Source organism: Cetorhinus maximus, chromosome 16 (genome assembly GCF_964194155.1).
Source record: "Cetorhinus maximus chromosome 16, sCetMax3.hap1.1, whole genome shotgun sequence".
NCBI classification, from domain to species: domain Eukaryota; kingdom Metazoa; phylum Chordata; class Chondrichthyes; order Lamniformes; family Cetorhinidae; genus Cetorhinus; species Cetorhinus maximus.
Genome location: NC_135894.1, coordinates 106,368,546 through 106,384,067, shown reverse-complemented (window position 1 = coordinate 106,384,067; position 15,522 = coordinate 106,368,546). Strand labels below are relative to the sequence as shown.

Sequence of the window (15,522 nt, the reverse complement as noted above, 5' to 3'; positions counted from 1 at the left end):
TACAAATGCATTTAAAGGGGAAGCTGGAAAAGCAGGAGAGAGAGAAGGGAATAGAGGGGAACGATAATACATATAATTGAGGAAAGATGGGAGGAGGCTCAAGTGGAGCATAAACACCATCATGGACTGGTTGGGCTCAATGGCCTGTTTCTTTGCTGTATGACCCTCCCCACCTCTTGAATTTTCTCCCCCTCAATCCTAGGACCTCTTCTCCCCCCAATCCTGGGAATGCCCCCTATTCTGAGACCCTGTACTGGTGGCTCCAAACTGATTCATGCTGGCCATCCAGCAAACTGAGTCATCTGGTCCCTCATGGAGTCTGAGTTGCTGTAGCAGCTTACACTTTTTACAATCATTTTGTAGCCTAGAGCTATGGATAGTGATGGTAGAGACTCCAATTTCCTTCTATAGCTGACCAGGAATCTCTCGTGCTCTTACTGCTGCCATTGGTGTACACCAGAAGGATTTGCAATTTGCTATTCAACCCATTTGTCAGTGTTATGAATGCACCTCTGTGACCATCAAGTCCTGGAGTGGGATTTGAACCCAGAGCTTTTGGTCAGGGGCAGGGATGCTACCCACTGCACCACAAGACTTCCTTCAAGGCTGTTTATTCAGAAATAAAAGATGTTACTAGAGCTATTTTCAGTTACACCAGCACTCTCTCCATTCAAGGGAGATTGAGATCCCCAGAAAGCCTGAACAATGTGGATTTTACACTGTGATATATTGCTTATACCTGATCTCAACATATCTCATGGCTCACCTCCCTGGGTCTCGCTGGGAGGAGAAAGGAGTGCCTGAATAGAATGGTGCTCGACACTTGTACAGGTGTCTCTTAGGGATTGGACAATCAGAACAGAGCAGGCAGCAAAGCACAGAACAAGAAGTAATCCTTGGTTTGTAGGTCCAACTAAAGATATTCAGGTTAGTGACCAGAGAGCAGATGTTCCTGGACAGTAGCTCCAAGGACCCAAAACAGATGGTCATCACTGCGGCAAAGATCTCTTTCAAACAATGGATTTGTAGGAAGGGGACATTCTATGAACAAAAACGTTAAGGTTACGGTTAGTACATAGGGTTGGGGTTATAGTTAGGATAGGGGCTATTGGCAATGGTCAGTGTTAGGGTTAGGACCATGCTTAGGATAGGGTTATGAATTGTGTTAGGGCTGGGTCAGATATGCTCCCAAAAGCAGAACAATCCAATTGTATGTGTGATTTACATAGAATAAGGAGGCAGGATTTCACTTAGTAAAAAATCATGAAATAGAACAGCCAATAAGCTTATCATTCAGTCCACGCCTCAATTGCACTGCACATGTATCTATAGGAACCTGCCTCAATCAGTGCTTCCCAAGAACTAGAGGGAACAGATTCAAAATCATGGGCAAAAGGAGTAGAAGTGATGTGAGGATTTTTTTTTTCACCCAGAGGGTGGTTGGAACCTGGAACAAACTTCCTGAAAGGGTGGTGGAGGCAGTTTGATCAAGATATTCAAAAGGGAATTGGATTGCTATCTGAAAAGAAAGAATGTGCAAGGTTACGGGGATAAGGCAGGGGAGTGGGATTAGGTAGAATGCCCTTTCAGTGAGCCAGTGCAGACTCAATGGGCCTCCTTCTGCACTGTAAAGATTCTGTGATTCTGGTGTCAAACTTCGTGTGACCCTGGGGAGGGGGAAGGCGAGGGTTAACTCCTGAGTGAGGAGGAGAGGTGTTCATGTGCTGGGAATTAAGCAGACATCTATCTTTTCACAGGCTCTTTTTGCAGCAGCGATCAGGCCTCAAAGATTTGTCCATTAGGCCATGCAAATCAATAGAAATAAAACCCGAAAGATTTAAAGGGACCTTGCATTCAGTTCAAGCTCCACAAAAGCTATTTCTGCTTCAGAGCTCACAACCACAAAATCAAAACATCAGGACCCACAATTTGGGAAGCCCTGCTCTGTATAGTGCATTAAATGTAGAACATATCCCATAATGCTATAGAGGCTGAACAGTGAGGTGATCAAGAGGATTGTGTTAAAGAGGATTTTAGTGGAAGAGCAGTGGGTGCAATACAGAGAGCTCATGATGAGTTTTATTAAGTTAACAGGGTAATATCATTAGACTAAACTTTGGCATGAACATATGGAAAGTTTGGATATAGGGATAAGTGTACCCACATAATTAATTTCTATTGATGAGACCTTCTCAGATTTACTCTTGTTGTAAAGGAGCCTTTAGGAAAGAGTGACCATATTATGGTGGAATTTTACATTAAGTTTGAAAGTGATTGCAGTTGAATAAGAGACTATGTTCTTAAATCTAAACAAAGGAAACTATAAAGGCATGAGGGGCAAATTAGCTATGGTAGATTAGGAAGCTATGGGTGGAATTTTCCATGCCCGCTGGTAGCAGGCATGATAGATGGCATGCCCGGACAATATGGCGTGATTGGTTTCATGACGGCTCATTAAAAGGCCATCCCACCAGGGTCTTGCATGCCCGCCGGATCGTCCGGCCACGTCAGCGGGAAAGCACGCCAACATGCTTCACAACAGCACACAGGCAACGTGCACTTGGCGGCCTTCGTTTTGGGGGAACTGGAGGTGAGTGAACAGCATCGTTTTACAGAGCTCGCCAGGGTTGCCTGTTGCTTTTCAGGCTTTGGGGCGTCGGGGGGCCGGGGTGAAGTTCTGCCCTGCCACAGAGGTGACTGTTGTCAGTGGGAGGTGTCTGGGGGCAATTGCTGCACATCCTTGGAGGTGACTGTTGCCGGTGGAGGAGAACAGGGGGGGTGGAGGGCAACTGCTGCCCTGGCATTGGATCCCGCACACAAGAAATCGAGGTGGGGGGCAGTGTAGGTGAGGGGAGTGGCCGCGCATTAGGGGCACCTGTATAAACTGGCCATTCCTCTGCAACTGAGACAGATCAGGCACAGCCACAGTGATATGATTGGGGTCAGGCTCCTAGCCTGCCCACACATGCAAGCAATGTGGAGGCACCAAAGTACCACCAACTGCTACAGACCACACCCTACCCGCACCCCCCACACCAGCGCCCCCCCCGCACAGACTTTAAGTCCTCCACCACTTTATTGGACCGTGGAGCAGTTGGGCTGCACATGTTGTACAATCTCCTCGCCAACACTGGCCATGTAGCAGTCACTGCTGGAGCCGCTCACAGCCCCTTGCAATCTCAGCATCCCGGTTTGAACCTGTCTCCCCCATGGTGCAGGTTGACAGGGCAGCCATGCAGCGCACTCATCTCTGGCCATCCGAGGGGTGACCAGCAATCTCCGGGAAGCATTAACGGGTGGTCACACAGGGCCAGGAAAGGTGCTAAAAACAGCCGTGATATCCACGTCTCTCTCTCTCTCTTTCATGCTGCAGGAGGAGCACATCAGGGGCATGGATCCTGGTGACCAAGCTGTCTGCCTGATGGCCTACAGAGAGTGGAGAAGATGGAGGAGAGAGCGACTGAGGCACTCGGCTGCACAAAGGCAGGAGCAGCAACCTCATGGAGAAGGGGCAGCAGTGGCTCCCGCACACGCTGCCCAGGAGCGACAGTGAGCCGTGGCTGGTCAGCGTCTAGCGACACCCAGGGTCTATAGACGCTGCCTGTCATTCCTGTAGATGATTGAGATCCAGTGTCGCTGATGACTGCACGTCTAGGGACCTGGTACTTCACATGTGCCACTTGGCACCAAGGGGACCTGGAGGGCATCCACTGCCAGCGGCTATGAAACTGTCCACGGTGCTCAATTTCTATGCCAGTGACTCCTTTCAGGGCTCCATAGGTGACCTCTGTGGGATATGACAAGCCTCCACCCACAAATGCGCCCATGAGGTCACGGATGCCATCTCCGAGGACACACAACTTTGTGCATTTCGCCCAGGACTGGGACAGCCGGGATACAAGGGCCATTGGATTCACCCTGATCTCGGGATTCCCACAGGAGCAGGGTGTGATTGACTGCACTCATGTGGCGCTCAGGTCTCCATCGCTACACTCAGTGAACTTCATCAACCGCAAGGGCTTCCACTCACTGAATGTGCAGCTGGTGTGTGACCACCAGAAATACATCCTGCAGGTATGCGCACGGTTTCCAGGGAGTGTGCACGACGCCTACATCCTGAGTCACTCACAGATCCCTGCAGTCTTCCAGGGTCCACAGAGGCTGCAGGGTTGGCTCCTTGGGGACAAGGGCAGACCCGCAGATGCTGTGGCTGATGATACCTGTGCAGCGGCCTCAGACTGCAGCAGAGCGACGCTATAATGAGGCTCATGCTGCAGCTCACAACTTGGTGGATGCTGAAGATGAGGTTCTGGTGCCTGGACCGGTCTGGTAGAGCCCTGCAATACAGTCCACAGAGGGTGTCATGCATCGTCATCACCTGCTGTGCTGCAATGGGCAAACTGGCTGAGGAGGAGATGGAGGAGCTGCATGTCTCCTCCGATGAGGAGGACACCAACAGGGATGAGGCTGAGGAGGTCCTCAGAGGCAACGATGGCAGGGATGAGGCCCTTGCACTGACCAGGTAAGGCAGGCGCGCTCAGGAGGTCCTCAGTTGCTAGATTTGTGGAGGACGATGATGACAAGCAGTTAGGTGCCCCCATAGGTCCTAATATCGCAGTTGTGAATGTTTGACTCCAGTCTGGCCTATCTCAGAGGCAATACCCTCTGTGAGAATGCTCCTGTCATGGAAAGGTGGTGGAGGCCCTAATACATGCTCTATTCCAGGAGGATGATGATGACAGGAGCTGGAGCACAGCATCGGTGGTCACAGATGCTGATGTGATGGGGGCCAGCCCCTTCTTAAAGGTGCTGAGAGCACAGAGAGAATGAGAGAACTCTGTGATGTCTGCCCACTACATTCTGGCAGCAATGACCAGCACCAGCGAGGTGCAGGCATCAGTAATGTTTCCAGGGAGTGTGAGGCTGGACCATCACTGTGGTCTGAAGGCTGCACAGACACAGGGAAGAGGCCCTGGACTGAGACATCTGCCTTTATCTTGTGCAGAAAGATTTCACATCTGACTAACACAAACACTGCTCATCAGAACAAGGAGCCATAGGCAGGGAGATGTTCTTGAGAGTTGATTGACAATAGTGAACATTATGTACAAGTGATCAACACCCGTGCCCAGGCTGTGCAACTAATTCTCCTTAACGTTCCTAACCTCGCTGCTACATCTTGGTGCTCCCGGGATATCCACAGCTGAGGTGGAGGCGGCCTGCTGCCTGTGACACCCTGTCTGTGATGACTTTTGCGGGCATCCTCTGGAGGGTCGATACCTGGAGGGTCTTGGCCTGCTTTCAGGGTCCTGCTGTGTGGCAGTGGCACCCTCCTCAGCCTGTGCAGGTGGAGGGGATTTGGATGGGCCAGATACCCTTGGAGTCACCTGGATGGATGGGCCTGGACTATGCACCTGCGGATCCTCCTCCCTATGGGTGCCCCGGGGGCACAGGCTGACTCCTTGAGGAGAAGGGGTAGCTGGAGTGAGATCGAGCAGCCTGGCACCCCTCTTGTGTACACACTGTTGGAGGCCAACTGTGGTATCAGTGATGGAGTTCAGCCTGCACAGCAGTGAAGGAACGAAGTCCTTGACGAAGGTCTCCATGGTGGCCGCCATCCTGCCAGTGGTGACCTTGGTGCGTTGCAATGCCGGAGCTATCACCTCAGCCTGAAGATGGACAGACTCCTCCATTGTGCCTAGCAGTCTGAGGAGTGCAGTGGACATCCCTTCCTGATGTTCCTGAGTTTGCCTTTGCAGCTCCAGCAGCTGTGACATGACCGAGTCCAGAGGCTCGTCATCTGACTCGGACTCAGCAACGTTCTGGCCTCCAGCTGTCCTCCAAGTGCCAGACGCCTGGCAAGTGCCTGCCGATCGCACTGTCTGATCCCATCCTACAGTGCGATGTACTTACCAGATTGTGATCCCAGGGCTACTGTAAAGCTAGGTCCCACCAAGGTGTGTGTCCCTGCGCTGGTGGAGGGTGTGAGTGACGCTGTGATGGGACTTCAGGGAAGGTGCCTCAAGATTCCTCTTCAGTGGTTTCTTCGGAGCTTGATTGGAGGCCCTGGGTCATGGACTCTGTTGGCTGTTTCCCAGATGTGCCTGCGAGAGCAAGGGGAGATAATGAGTGCAGGGCAGTGGCCTGTGAAACAGGACACATCACTCACAGCATGGTTATCTGATGGATGTTTCACTGCTGGATCCTCACTTGGTAGAACAGCACTGACCTCACCGTCAGCACAGGACCGGTCCCGGTCATCGCCAGCCAGATGGATGGCTCTGTTTTCAAAGTCCATGAGAACCTTGATTTCGGGCATTTCACCACTGGTCTGCGGCCTCTCTATTGTTGAATGCCAGCTTGTCCTGCATGGATAGAGATGGAGGGTGTAAGCAGGACACCTGCCAGGCCAGATGACAAGTATGCCTGGCCTGTGTGGGTGGTGAGTGGTCCTATGGACGGGATGAAGACAATGACGGTGAGTGAGAGAGAGTGAATGATGATGTCCCTCGCACTAACAGTGACTGAGGGCCCTGTGGACGTGTGACGGGTTTGAGAGAGTGTGAGGCGAGAGTAATGGGTAGAGTGACTTACCTTGGCAGATCGGAGGAGATCATTCATCCTCTTGTGGCACTGGGCGGCTACCCTCTTCTGAAGGATGTTAGCACAGACCACCGCTGCCACTGCCTCCCAGGGTAGATTGGTGACATTGCTGCCCATCCTGCAGGGGTAGAGTACATCCCATCGGGCCTCCATGGCATCCAGCAGTTGCTCAAGGGACCCCTCGTTGAAGCGGGGTCTGTAGTCTTTTTTCCTTTGCTGGCCATGTCTCCCAGGCAGCGGTGGTGAGCTGGAAGCAATGAGCGCTGTGTTTGTGACTGGACTTTAAACATGGAGCCCGGCGTGATACAGCAGCGGGGTTGATGGCTGATGAACGATCCCTGCAGAATACCGCCAGGCATTCACCCCCCCAGCGGCATTCCGCAGGGATCGTTCCCTCCATGACACCCTGGTCCACTCCTCCATCACCCCCTACACCTCAACCCCCTCCCACGGCACCTTCCCATGCAACCGCAGAAGGTGCAACACCTGCCCCTTTACTTCCCCTCTCCTCACCGTCCAGGGGCCCAAACACTCCTTTCAAGTGAAGCAGCATTTCACTTGCACTTCCCTCAACTTAGTCTACTGCATTCGCCGCTCCCAATGCGGTTTCCTCTACATTGGAGAGACCAAACCCAGACTGGGTGACTGCTTTGCAGAACACCTTCGGTCTGTCCGCAAGCATCACCCAGACCTCCCTGTCGCTTGCCATTTCAACACTCCACCCTGCTCTCATGTCCACATGTCCGTCCTTGGCCTGTTGCAATGTTCCAGTGAAGCTCAACGCAAACTGGAGGAACAGCACCTCATCTTCCGACTAGGCACTTTACAGCCTTCCGGACTGAATATTGAGTTCAACAACTTCTGATCATAAACTCTCTCCTCCAGCCCCACCCCCTTTCCGATACCCCTTTTTTCCAATAATTTATTACTCTTTTTATTACATATTTTTCTTTTCCCACCTATTTCCATTATTTTTAAATGTATTTCCATCCATTGTTTTATCTCCACCTTTTAGCCTATTTCGATCCCTTCCCCCCACCCCACCCCCACTAGGGCTATCTGTACCTTGCTTGTCCTGCTTTCTACCCTTAATTAGCACATTCCTTTAGATAATATCACCACCTTCAACACCTCTTTGTCCTTTTGTCTATGACATCTTTGCAAATCTCTTCTTTGCCTCCACCTATCACTGGCCCCCTATCCAGCTCTACCTGTCCCACCCCCCTCAAACAGCTTATATTTCACCACATTTCTATATTTCTTAGTTCTGATGAAGAGTCATTCGGACTCGAAATGTTAACTGTATTCCTCTCCGCAGATGCTGTCAGACCGCTGAGTTTTACCAGCTATTTTTGTTCTTGTTTCAGATCTCCAGCATCCGCAGTATTTTGCTTTTCCCTATTTTTATACTCCATTCCCTTTGAAATAAAGGCCAACATTCCATTTGCCTTTCCTATTACCTGCTGAACTTGTGTTAACTTTTTGGGATTCACGCATAAGGACTTCCAAATCCCTGTGCTGCAGCTTTCTGCAGTCTTTCTCCATTTAAATAATATTCAGCTCCTCTCTTCTTCCTGCCAAAGTGCACAACATCGCGTTTTCAACATTATATTCCATTGCCATGTTTTTGCCCACTCACTTAACCTGTCTATATCCCTCTGTAGGCTCCTTGTGTCATCCTCACCACTGCCTTCCCATCTATTTTTGTGTCATCCGCAAACTTGGCGATAGTACATTCACTTCCCTCATCCAAGTCATTAATATATATTGTAAATAATTGAGGCCCCAGCACTGATCCCTGTGGCACTCCACTAGTTACAGGTTGCCATCCTGAAAATGACACCCTTATCCCAACTCTCTGTCTTCTATTCATTATCCAATCCTCTATCCATGCTAATATGCTACCCCCAACACCATGGGCTCTTATCTTATTAAGTAACCTTATGTGTGGTACCTTATCAAATGCCTTTTGGAAATCCAAATATATTACATCTATTGGTTCCCCTTTATCTATCCTGCTTGTTACCTCCTCAAAGAATTCTAATAAATTTGTTAGGCATGATTTCCCCTTCATGAAGCCATACTAATTCTGCTTGATTAGATTATGTAATTCTAAATGCTCTGCTATTACATCCTTTATAATAAACACCAACACTTTCCCAATGACTGATGTTAAGCTAACTGGCCTGTAGTTACCTGTTTTTTTATCTCCCTCCCATTTTGAATAAGGGGGCTACATTGGCCGTTCTCCAATCCTCTGGGACTTTTCCAGAATCTAAGGATTCATGGAAGATTACTACCAGTGTATCCACTATCTCTGTAGCTACTTCCTTTAATATCCTAGGGTGCAGCCCATCTGGTCCAGAGGCCTTTTTCTCCAGTGATAGTTATTGTATTTATTTCCTCCCCTCCTTCTGCCCCTTGATTATTTAGTATTTTTGGAATACTATTAGTATCTTCTACTGAAGACTGAAGCAAAGTATTTATTCAACTCCTCTGCCATTTCCTGGTTCCCCATTATTATTTCCCCAGCCTCATTCTCCAAGGAGCCTATGTTCATTTTGGTCTCTCTCTTCCTCTTTATATATTTAAAGAAGTTCTTACTGTCCATTTTTATATTACTCGCTAGTTTACCCTCAAAGTTTATTTTCTCCATCTTTATTTTTTTATGGTCATCTTTTGTTGGTTTTTAAAACTTTCCCAATCCTCCGGCTTACCACTAATCTTTGCCACATTGTATGTTTTTTCTTTCAATTTGATACTGTCCTTAACTTCTTTGGTTAACCGTGGTTGGTTTATCCCTTCCTACAATCCTTCTTTCTCACTGGGATATATCTTTGTTGTGGGTCATGAACTAGTTTCTTAAATGTCTGCCATTGTTCATCAACCATCTTTTCTGCTAAACTCCTTTCCCACTCCACTCCAGCCAACTCTGCCCTCATTCCATTGTAATTACCCTGATTTAAGTTTAGCTCAGTTGTTTCTGACCCAGGTTTCTCACTCTCAAACTGAATGCTAAATTCTACCATATTATGGTCAATGTTTCCTAGGGGATCCTTTACTCTGGGATCATTTATTAAACCTGCCTCATTACATATTACCAGATCCAAAATAGCCTGATCCCTGTTTGGATTCGTTATATATTGTTCTAAGAAACCGTTCCCAATACACTCTATGAATTCTTGCTCATGTCTACCTCTGCCAATTTGATTTTCCAAAGGAAAATCAGGAAGATTAAAGTCACTCATGATTAATATACTGCCTTTTGTACATGCCCTTATTATCTTCTGATTTATTCTCTGTCCTACAGTATAGCTACTGTTAGGGGGCCTATAGAGAACTCCCACCAGTGTCTTCTTCCCCTTGTTATTTCTTACCTCCACCCATAAGGATTCTACATCTTCTGATCCAAAATCATTTCTTGCTATCGCACTTATTCCATCTCGTACTAACAAAGCTACCCCACCGCCCTTTCCTTCCTGCCTGTCCTTTCGAAAAGTCACATACCCCTGAATATTTAGTTCCCAGCTTTGATCTCCTTTTAACCATGTCTCCATAATGGTATAAGATCATACACATTAACTTCTATTTGTGCTGTTCATTTATTTTGTTCGGAATACTACGTGAATTTAAGTAAAGAGCCATTAATGTTGCTTTTTTACCATTTTTTCCCTTTTGACCTTATTTGCTGCTTTTTTTAATGTTTGTATATTCTGTCCCTTCCTGTCACACTCTGGGTATCATTACCTAAATATCTGCCCTGCAAGGCTGCCATGTCCTTTTGCTTGGTTAGCCTACATCTCCCCTTTTCAGAACCCTCCCCCCTCCTATTTAGTTTAAAGTCCTCTCTACAGCCCTAGTTATTCGGTTCACCAGGACACTGGCCCCAGATGGTTAAAGTGAAGCCCTTCCACTGGAACAGCTGCCTTCTACCCCAGTACTGGTGCCAGTGCCTCATGACCTGAAACCCATTCCTCCCACACCAATCTCAAAGCCACACATTTAACTCCTTGACTTTATTTACCCTATGCCAGTTTGCCTGTGGCTCAGGTAGTAATCCCGAGATTATCACCTTGGAGGTTCTGCTTTTTAATTTAGCTCCTAACTGTTCAAATTCTCTCAGCAGAACCTCCTTTTTAGTCCTATCAATGTCATTGGTACCAACATGGACGACGACAACTGTGTCCCTCCCCTCCCACTCCAAGTTCCTCTCCAGACCTGAGGAGATGTTCTTAACCCTGGCACTGGGCAGGCAACACAGCCTTTGGGACTCACACTCACGGCTGCAGAGAACAGTGTCTATCCCCCTAATTATACTGTCCCCTACCACTGCTACATTCCTATTTCTTCCCCCGACTTGAATGGCTCCCTGTACCACGGTGCCATGATCAGTTCTCTCATCCTCCCTGCAGTCCCCGCTCTTGTCCACACAGCTTGCAAGAACATTATAACAGTTGAACAGTTGCAGGGTCCGAGGCTCATCGAACGCTATGCCCTGGGCCCCCAAACCTGCTTCACCTGTAGCCACACCCTCCTTTCCCTGATCACATACCTAATTTGAATTACCTAATCTGAGGGGTGTGACCGCCTCCTGGGGCAAAGTGTCCAGGTAACTTTCCCCCTCCCTGATGTAGCGCAATGTCAGCTCGAACTGAATAATATTAGGAGAGGGGTGAAATATAAGATGGTTTAAGGTGGGGGGCGGTGGGGGGAGAGAAGTTGGGGTGAGGGTGGCTGTAGGCACAAGCAAGCAGTGATAGGAGCAGATAATCAAAAGATGTCACAGACAAAGGAACAAAGAGGTGTTGAAGGTGGTGATATTATCTAAACAAATGTGCTAATTAAGAATGGATGGCAGGAGACTCAAGGTACAGCTCTAGTGGGGGTGGGGTGGAAAGACTAACAGGGCATTAAAGGTATAGATTTAAAAATAATGGAAATAGGTGGGAAAAGAAAAATCTATATAATTATTGGAAAAAACAAAAGGGAGGGGGAAGAAACGGGAAGGGGGTGGGGATGGAGGAGGGAGTTCAAGATCTAAAGTTGTTGAATTCAATATTCAGTCCAGAAAGCTGTAAAGTGCCTAGTCAGAAGATGAGGTGCTGTTCCTCCAGTTTGTGTTGGGCTTTACTGGAACAAAGCAGCAAGCCAAGGACAGACATGTGGGCAAGAGAGCAGGGTGGAGTGTTAAAATGGCAAGCGACAGGGAGGTTTGGGTCTTTCTTGCGGACAGACCGCAGGTGTTCTGCAAAGCGGTCGCCCAGTTTACGTTTGGTCTCTCCATTGTAGAGGAGACCGCATTGGGAGCAACGAATGCAGTAGACTAAGTTAGGGGAAATGCAAGTGAAATGCTGCTTCACTTGAAAGGAGTGTTTGGGCCCTTGGACGGTGAGGAGAGAGGAAGTGAAGGGGCAGGTGTTGCATCTTTTGCGTGGGCATGGGGAGGTGCCATAGGTGGGGGTTGAGGAGTAGGGAGTGATGGAGGAGTGGACCCGGAGGGAATGATCCCTACGGAATGCTGCCAGGGGGGGTGAAGGGAAGATGTGTTTGGTGGTGGCATCATGCTGGAGTTGGCGGAAATGGCGGAGGATGATCCTTTGAATGCAGAGGCTGGTGGGGTGATAAGTGAGGACAAGGAGGACCCTATCGTGTTTCTGGGAGGGAGGAGAAGGCATGAGGGCGGATGCGTGGGAGATGGGCCGGACACGGTTGAGGGCCCTGTCAACGACCGTGGGTGGAAAACCTCAGTTAAGGAAGAAGGACATGTCAGAGGAACTGTTTTTGAAGGTAGCATCATTAGAACAGATGCGACGGAGGCGAAGGAACTGAGAGAATGGGATGGAGTCCTTACAGGAAGCGGGGTGTGAGGAGCTGTAGTCGAGGTAGCTGTGGGAGTCGGTAGGCTTGTAATGGATATTGGTGGACAGTCTATCACCAGAAATTGAGACAGAGAGGTCAAGGGAGGGAAGGGAAGTGTCAGAGATGGACCATGTGAAAATGATGGAGGGGTGGAGATTGGAAGCAAAATTAATAAATTTTTCCAGGTCCCGACTAGAGCATGAAGCAGCACCGAAGTAATCATCGATGTACCGGAGAAAGAGTTGTGGGAGGGGGCCGGAGTAGGACTGGAACAAGGAATGTTCCACATACCCCATAAAGAGACAGGCATAGCTGGGGCCCATGCGGGTACCCATAGCCACACCTTTTATTTGGAGGAAGTGAGAGGAGTTAAAGGAGAAATTGTTCAGTGTGAGAACAAGTTCAGCCAGACGGAGGAGAGTAGTGGTGGATGGGGATTGTTCGGGCCTCTGTTCGAGGAAGAAGCTAAGGGCCCTCAGACCCTCCCGGTGGGGGATGGAGGTGTAGAGGGATTGGACGTCCATGGTGAAGAGGAGGCGGTTGGGGCCAGGGAACTGGAAATTGTTGATGTGATGTTGGGTGTCAGAGGAATCACGGATGTAGGTGGGAAGGGACTGGACAAGGGGAGAGAGAAGAGAGTTAAGATAATGAGAAATGAGTTCCGTGGGGCAGGAAAAGGCTGACACGATCGGTCTGCCGGGACAGTTCTGTTCTTTGTTCCTTTGTCTGTAACATCTTTTGATTTTCTGCTCCTATCACTGCTTGCTTGTCCCTACAACCACCCCGCCCCCAACTTCTCTCCCCCCAACCCCCCCGCTACCTTAAACCAGCTTATATTTCACCCCTCTCCTAATATTACTCAGTTCTGTTGAAGGGTCATGAGGACTCGAACGTCAACTCTTTTCTTCTCCACCGATGCTGCCAGACCTGCTGAGTTTTTCCAGGTAATTCTGTTTTTGTTTTGGGGTAGAGGACATGCTGGCGGCTTCCACTGCATCCAAAAGTCACTGAACCTGGGGGCTGGAGTCTTCTTCAGTTTCGGGGCCATGTCTTCCGAGCAGCAGTGGTGAGCTGGAAGCACTGAGATGGGTGCTTCCAGCTGGACGTTAAACATGGCACCTGGCGTGGTGCAGTGGTGGGATGATGGCAGGTGGGTGAATGAGCGTTCCCCCGGCCATGGAAATGGCGTGCTTCCCGGGAGTGCATAAATAATGAGGCAGAATCACAGAATCACAGTGCAGAAGAGGCCCTTCGACCCATCGAGTCTGCACTGACATGTGAGAAACACCTGACCTACCTACCTAATCCCATTTACCAGCACTTGGCCCATAGCCTTGAATGTTATGACGTGCCAAGTGCTCATCCAGGTACTTTTTAAAGGATGTGAGGCAACCCGCCTCCACCACCCTCCCAGGCAGCGCATTCCAGACCGTCACCACCCTCTGGGTAAAAAAGTTTTTCCTCACATCCCCCCTAAACCTCCTGCCCCTCATCTTGAACTTACACCCCCTTGTGACTGACCCTTCAACTAAGGGGAACAGCTGCTCACTATCCACCCTGTCCATGCCCCTCATCATCTTGTACATCTCGATCAGGTCACCCCTCAGTCTTCTCTACTCCAAGGAAAACAACCCAAGTCTATCCAACCTCTCTTCATACTTAAATGTTTCATCCCAGGCAACATCCTGGTGAATCTCCTCTGCACCCCCTCCAGTGCAATCACATCTTTCCTATAATGTGGCAACCAGAACTGCACATAGTACTCCAACTGTGGCCTCACCAAGGTTCTATACAACTCCAACATGATCTCCCTACTTTTGTAATCTATGCCTTGATTGATAAAGGCAAGTTTGGGACAATACAACATGAAAACCCATCATCGCAGCCGGCAGGTAAAATGTCGTTTTACCCGCCCACTACCACACTTAGTGCAAATCTGGAACGATTCCGCCCAGTGTGTTTATTTTTCCCAAAGATTACTGGTAACCTTAGTACTATGAGAGATTTTTGTTATTAGAAAGGTAAAGCCCAAAAACATAGTGAAACAATGGGTATTTGCATTCAAAGGGAAAATGTGTATAAAGGACTGAAGGCTGTGTGTAAGGCTAGGCATTTTTAAGATCTAACAAGTGAGAAAAGCCTTCAGCATCTTTGCCTTAAGCTGCTGTTTTCAAAGAACCGTAGTTAAGAAAACGCACTTAGAAATCAATTCGTCCAGGGTATTGTGCGTCACCTTGCCAGGGGCATTTAAAATCTATGTGTCTTACTGTTGCCTTAACAAAAGTGTAACTGGGAGTTAGATTGATGAGGGGATTTAGAAGTTATCATAGTCGTGATTTGTAGATCTATGTATGTGCTTAAAAATCACTTTTCTTGTTAATGTTTAATCTAGTTTTGTAAAAACCTGTAAGACTTGGTGGTCTTATTACTACTGAATTCAAGGCATGCATCTTGAAATTTATACAAATTGCAAAACATATTGTGCCAGTTGTTTCAAGTTTCCCTTTGGGATTTCAACAACTCAGCATTTACCATTGGCTGTGCCATAACATTCTTATGTTCTTACTGGTGTAAGGGATTCCCTTCACCACATGACTGGAAATCAACCATGGGACAAACTTTCATCCCATGGATCCACTCTTTAGATCACACTCTGTGTGAAGAAGATAAACTTTGTCCCTAATGTCTGACTTTGTGAGTTATTTGTTTAACTGTCTCTGCAGGCGGAAGGCTTTAGCTGCAACAGGAGGAAGGAGCACACAAGAGGCTGCTGATTGGTGAGTGAGGTGATGGGTACTGATCATGGTTTCTATCCTAAATCAGATTTGTTTTGTAATGTTTGTGAAATTGAAATTTGATTCTGTAGGTTTACAGACTCACCTGAGCAGGCGACACCAACCACCTCCAAACAGTTCTGGGAAATTCTAACATTAAGAAACTACATAGGAGGTGTAGGAATTTGGAACATTTTCAGGAAGGAATCAGCCCATTCAATATCACAGAATCTTAACGGCATAGAAGGAGGCCATTCAGCCCATCATGTCTGCAACGGCTCTCCAA

At 48.3% G+C, this 15,522-nt stretch overlaps 1 protein-coding gene across 1 annotated transcript in view; it reads left to right on the top strand.

Moving 5' to 3' along the window:
* Nucleotides 1-15,522, top strand: part of LOC144691915 (ubiquitin-associated and SH3 domain-containing protein A-like) — a 231,439-nt gene that overhangs the window by 2,443 nt on the left and 213,474 nt on the right. Inside the window, exon 2 of the mRNA XM_078560489.1 lies at nt 15,186-15,239. Coding sequence (XP_078416615.1) covers nt 15,186-15,239 — 54 coding nt within the window. The remainder of the gene's footprint in view (nt 1-15,185; nt 15,240-15,522) is intronic.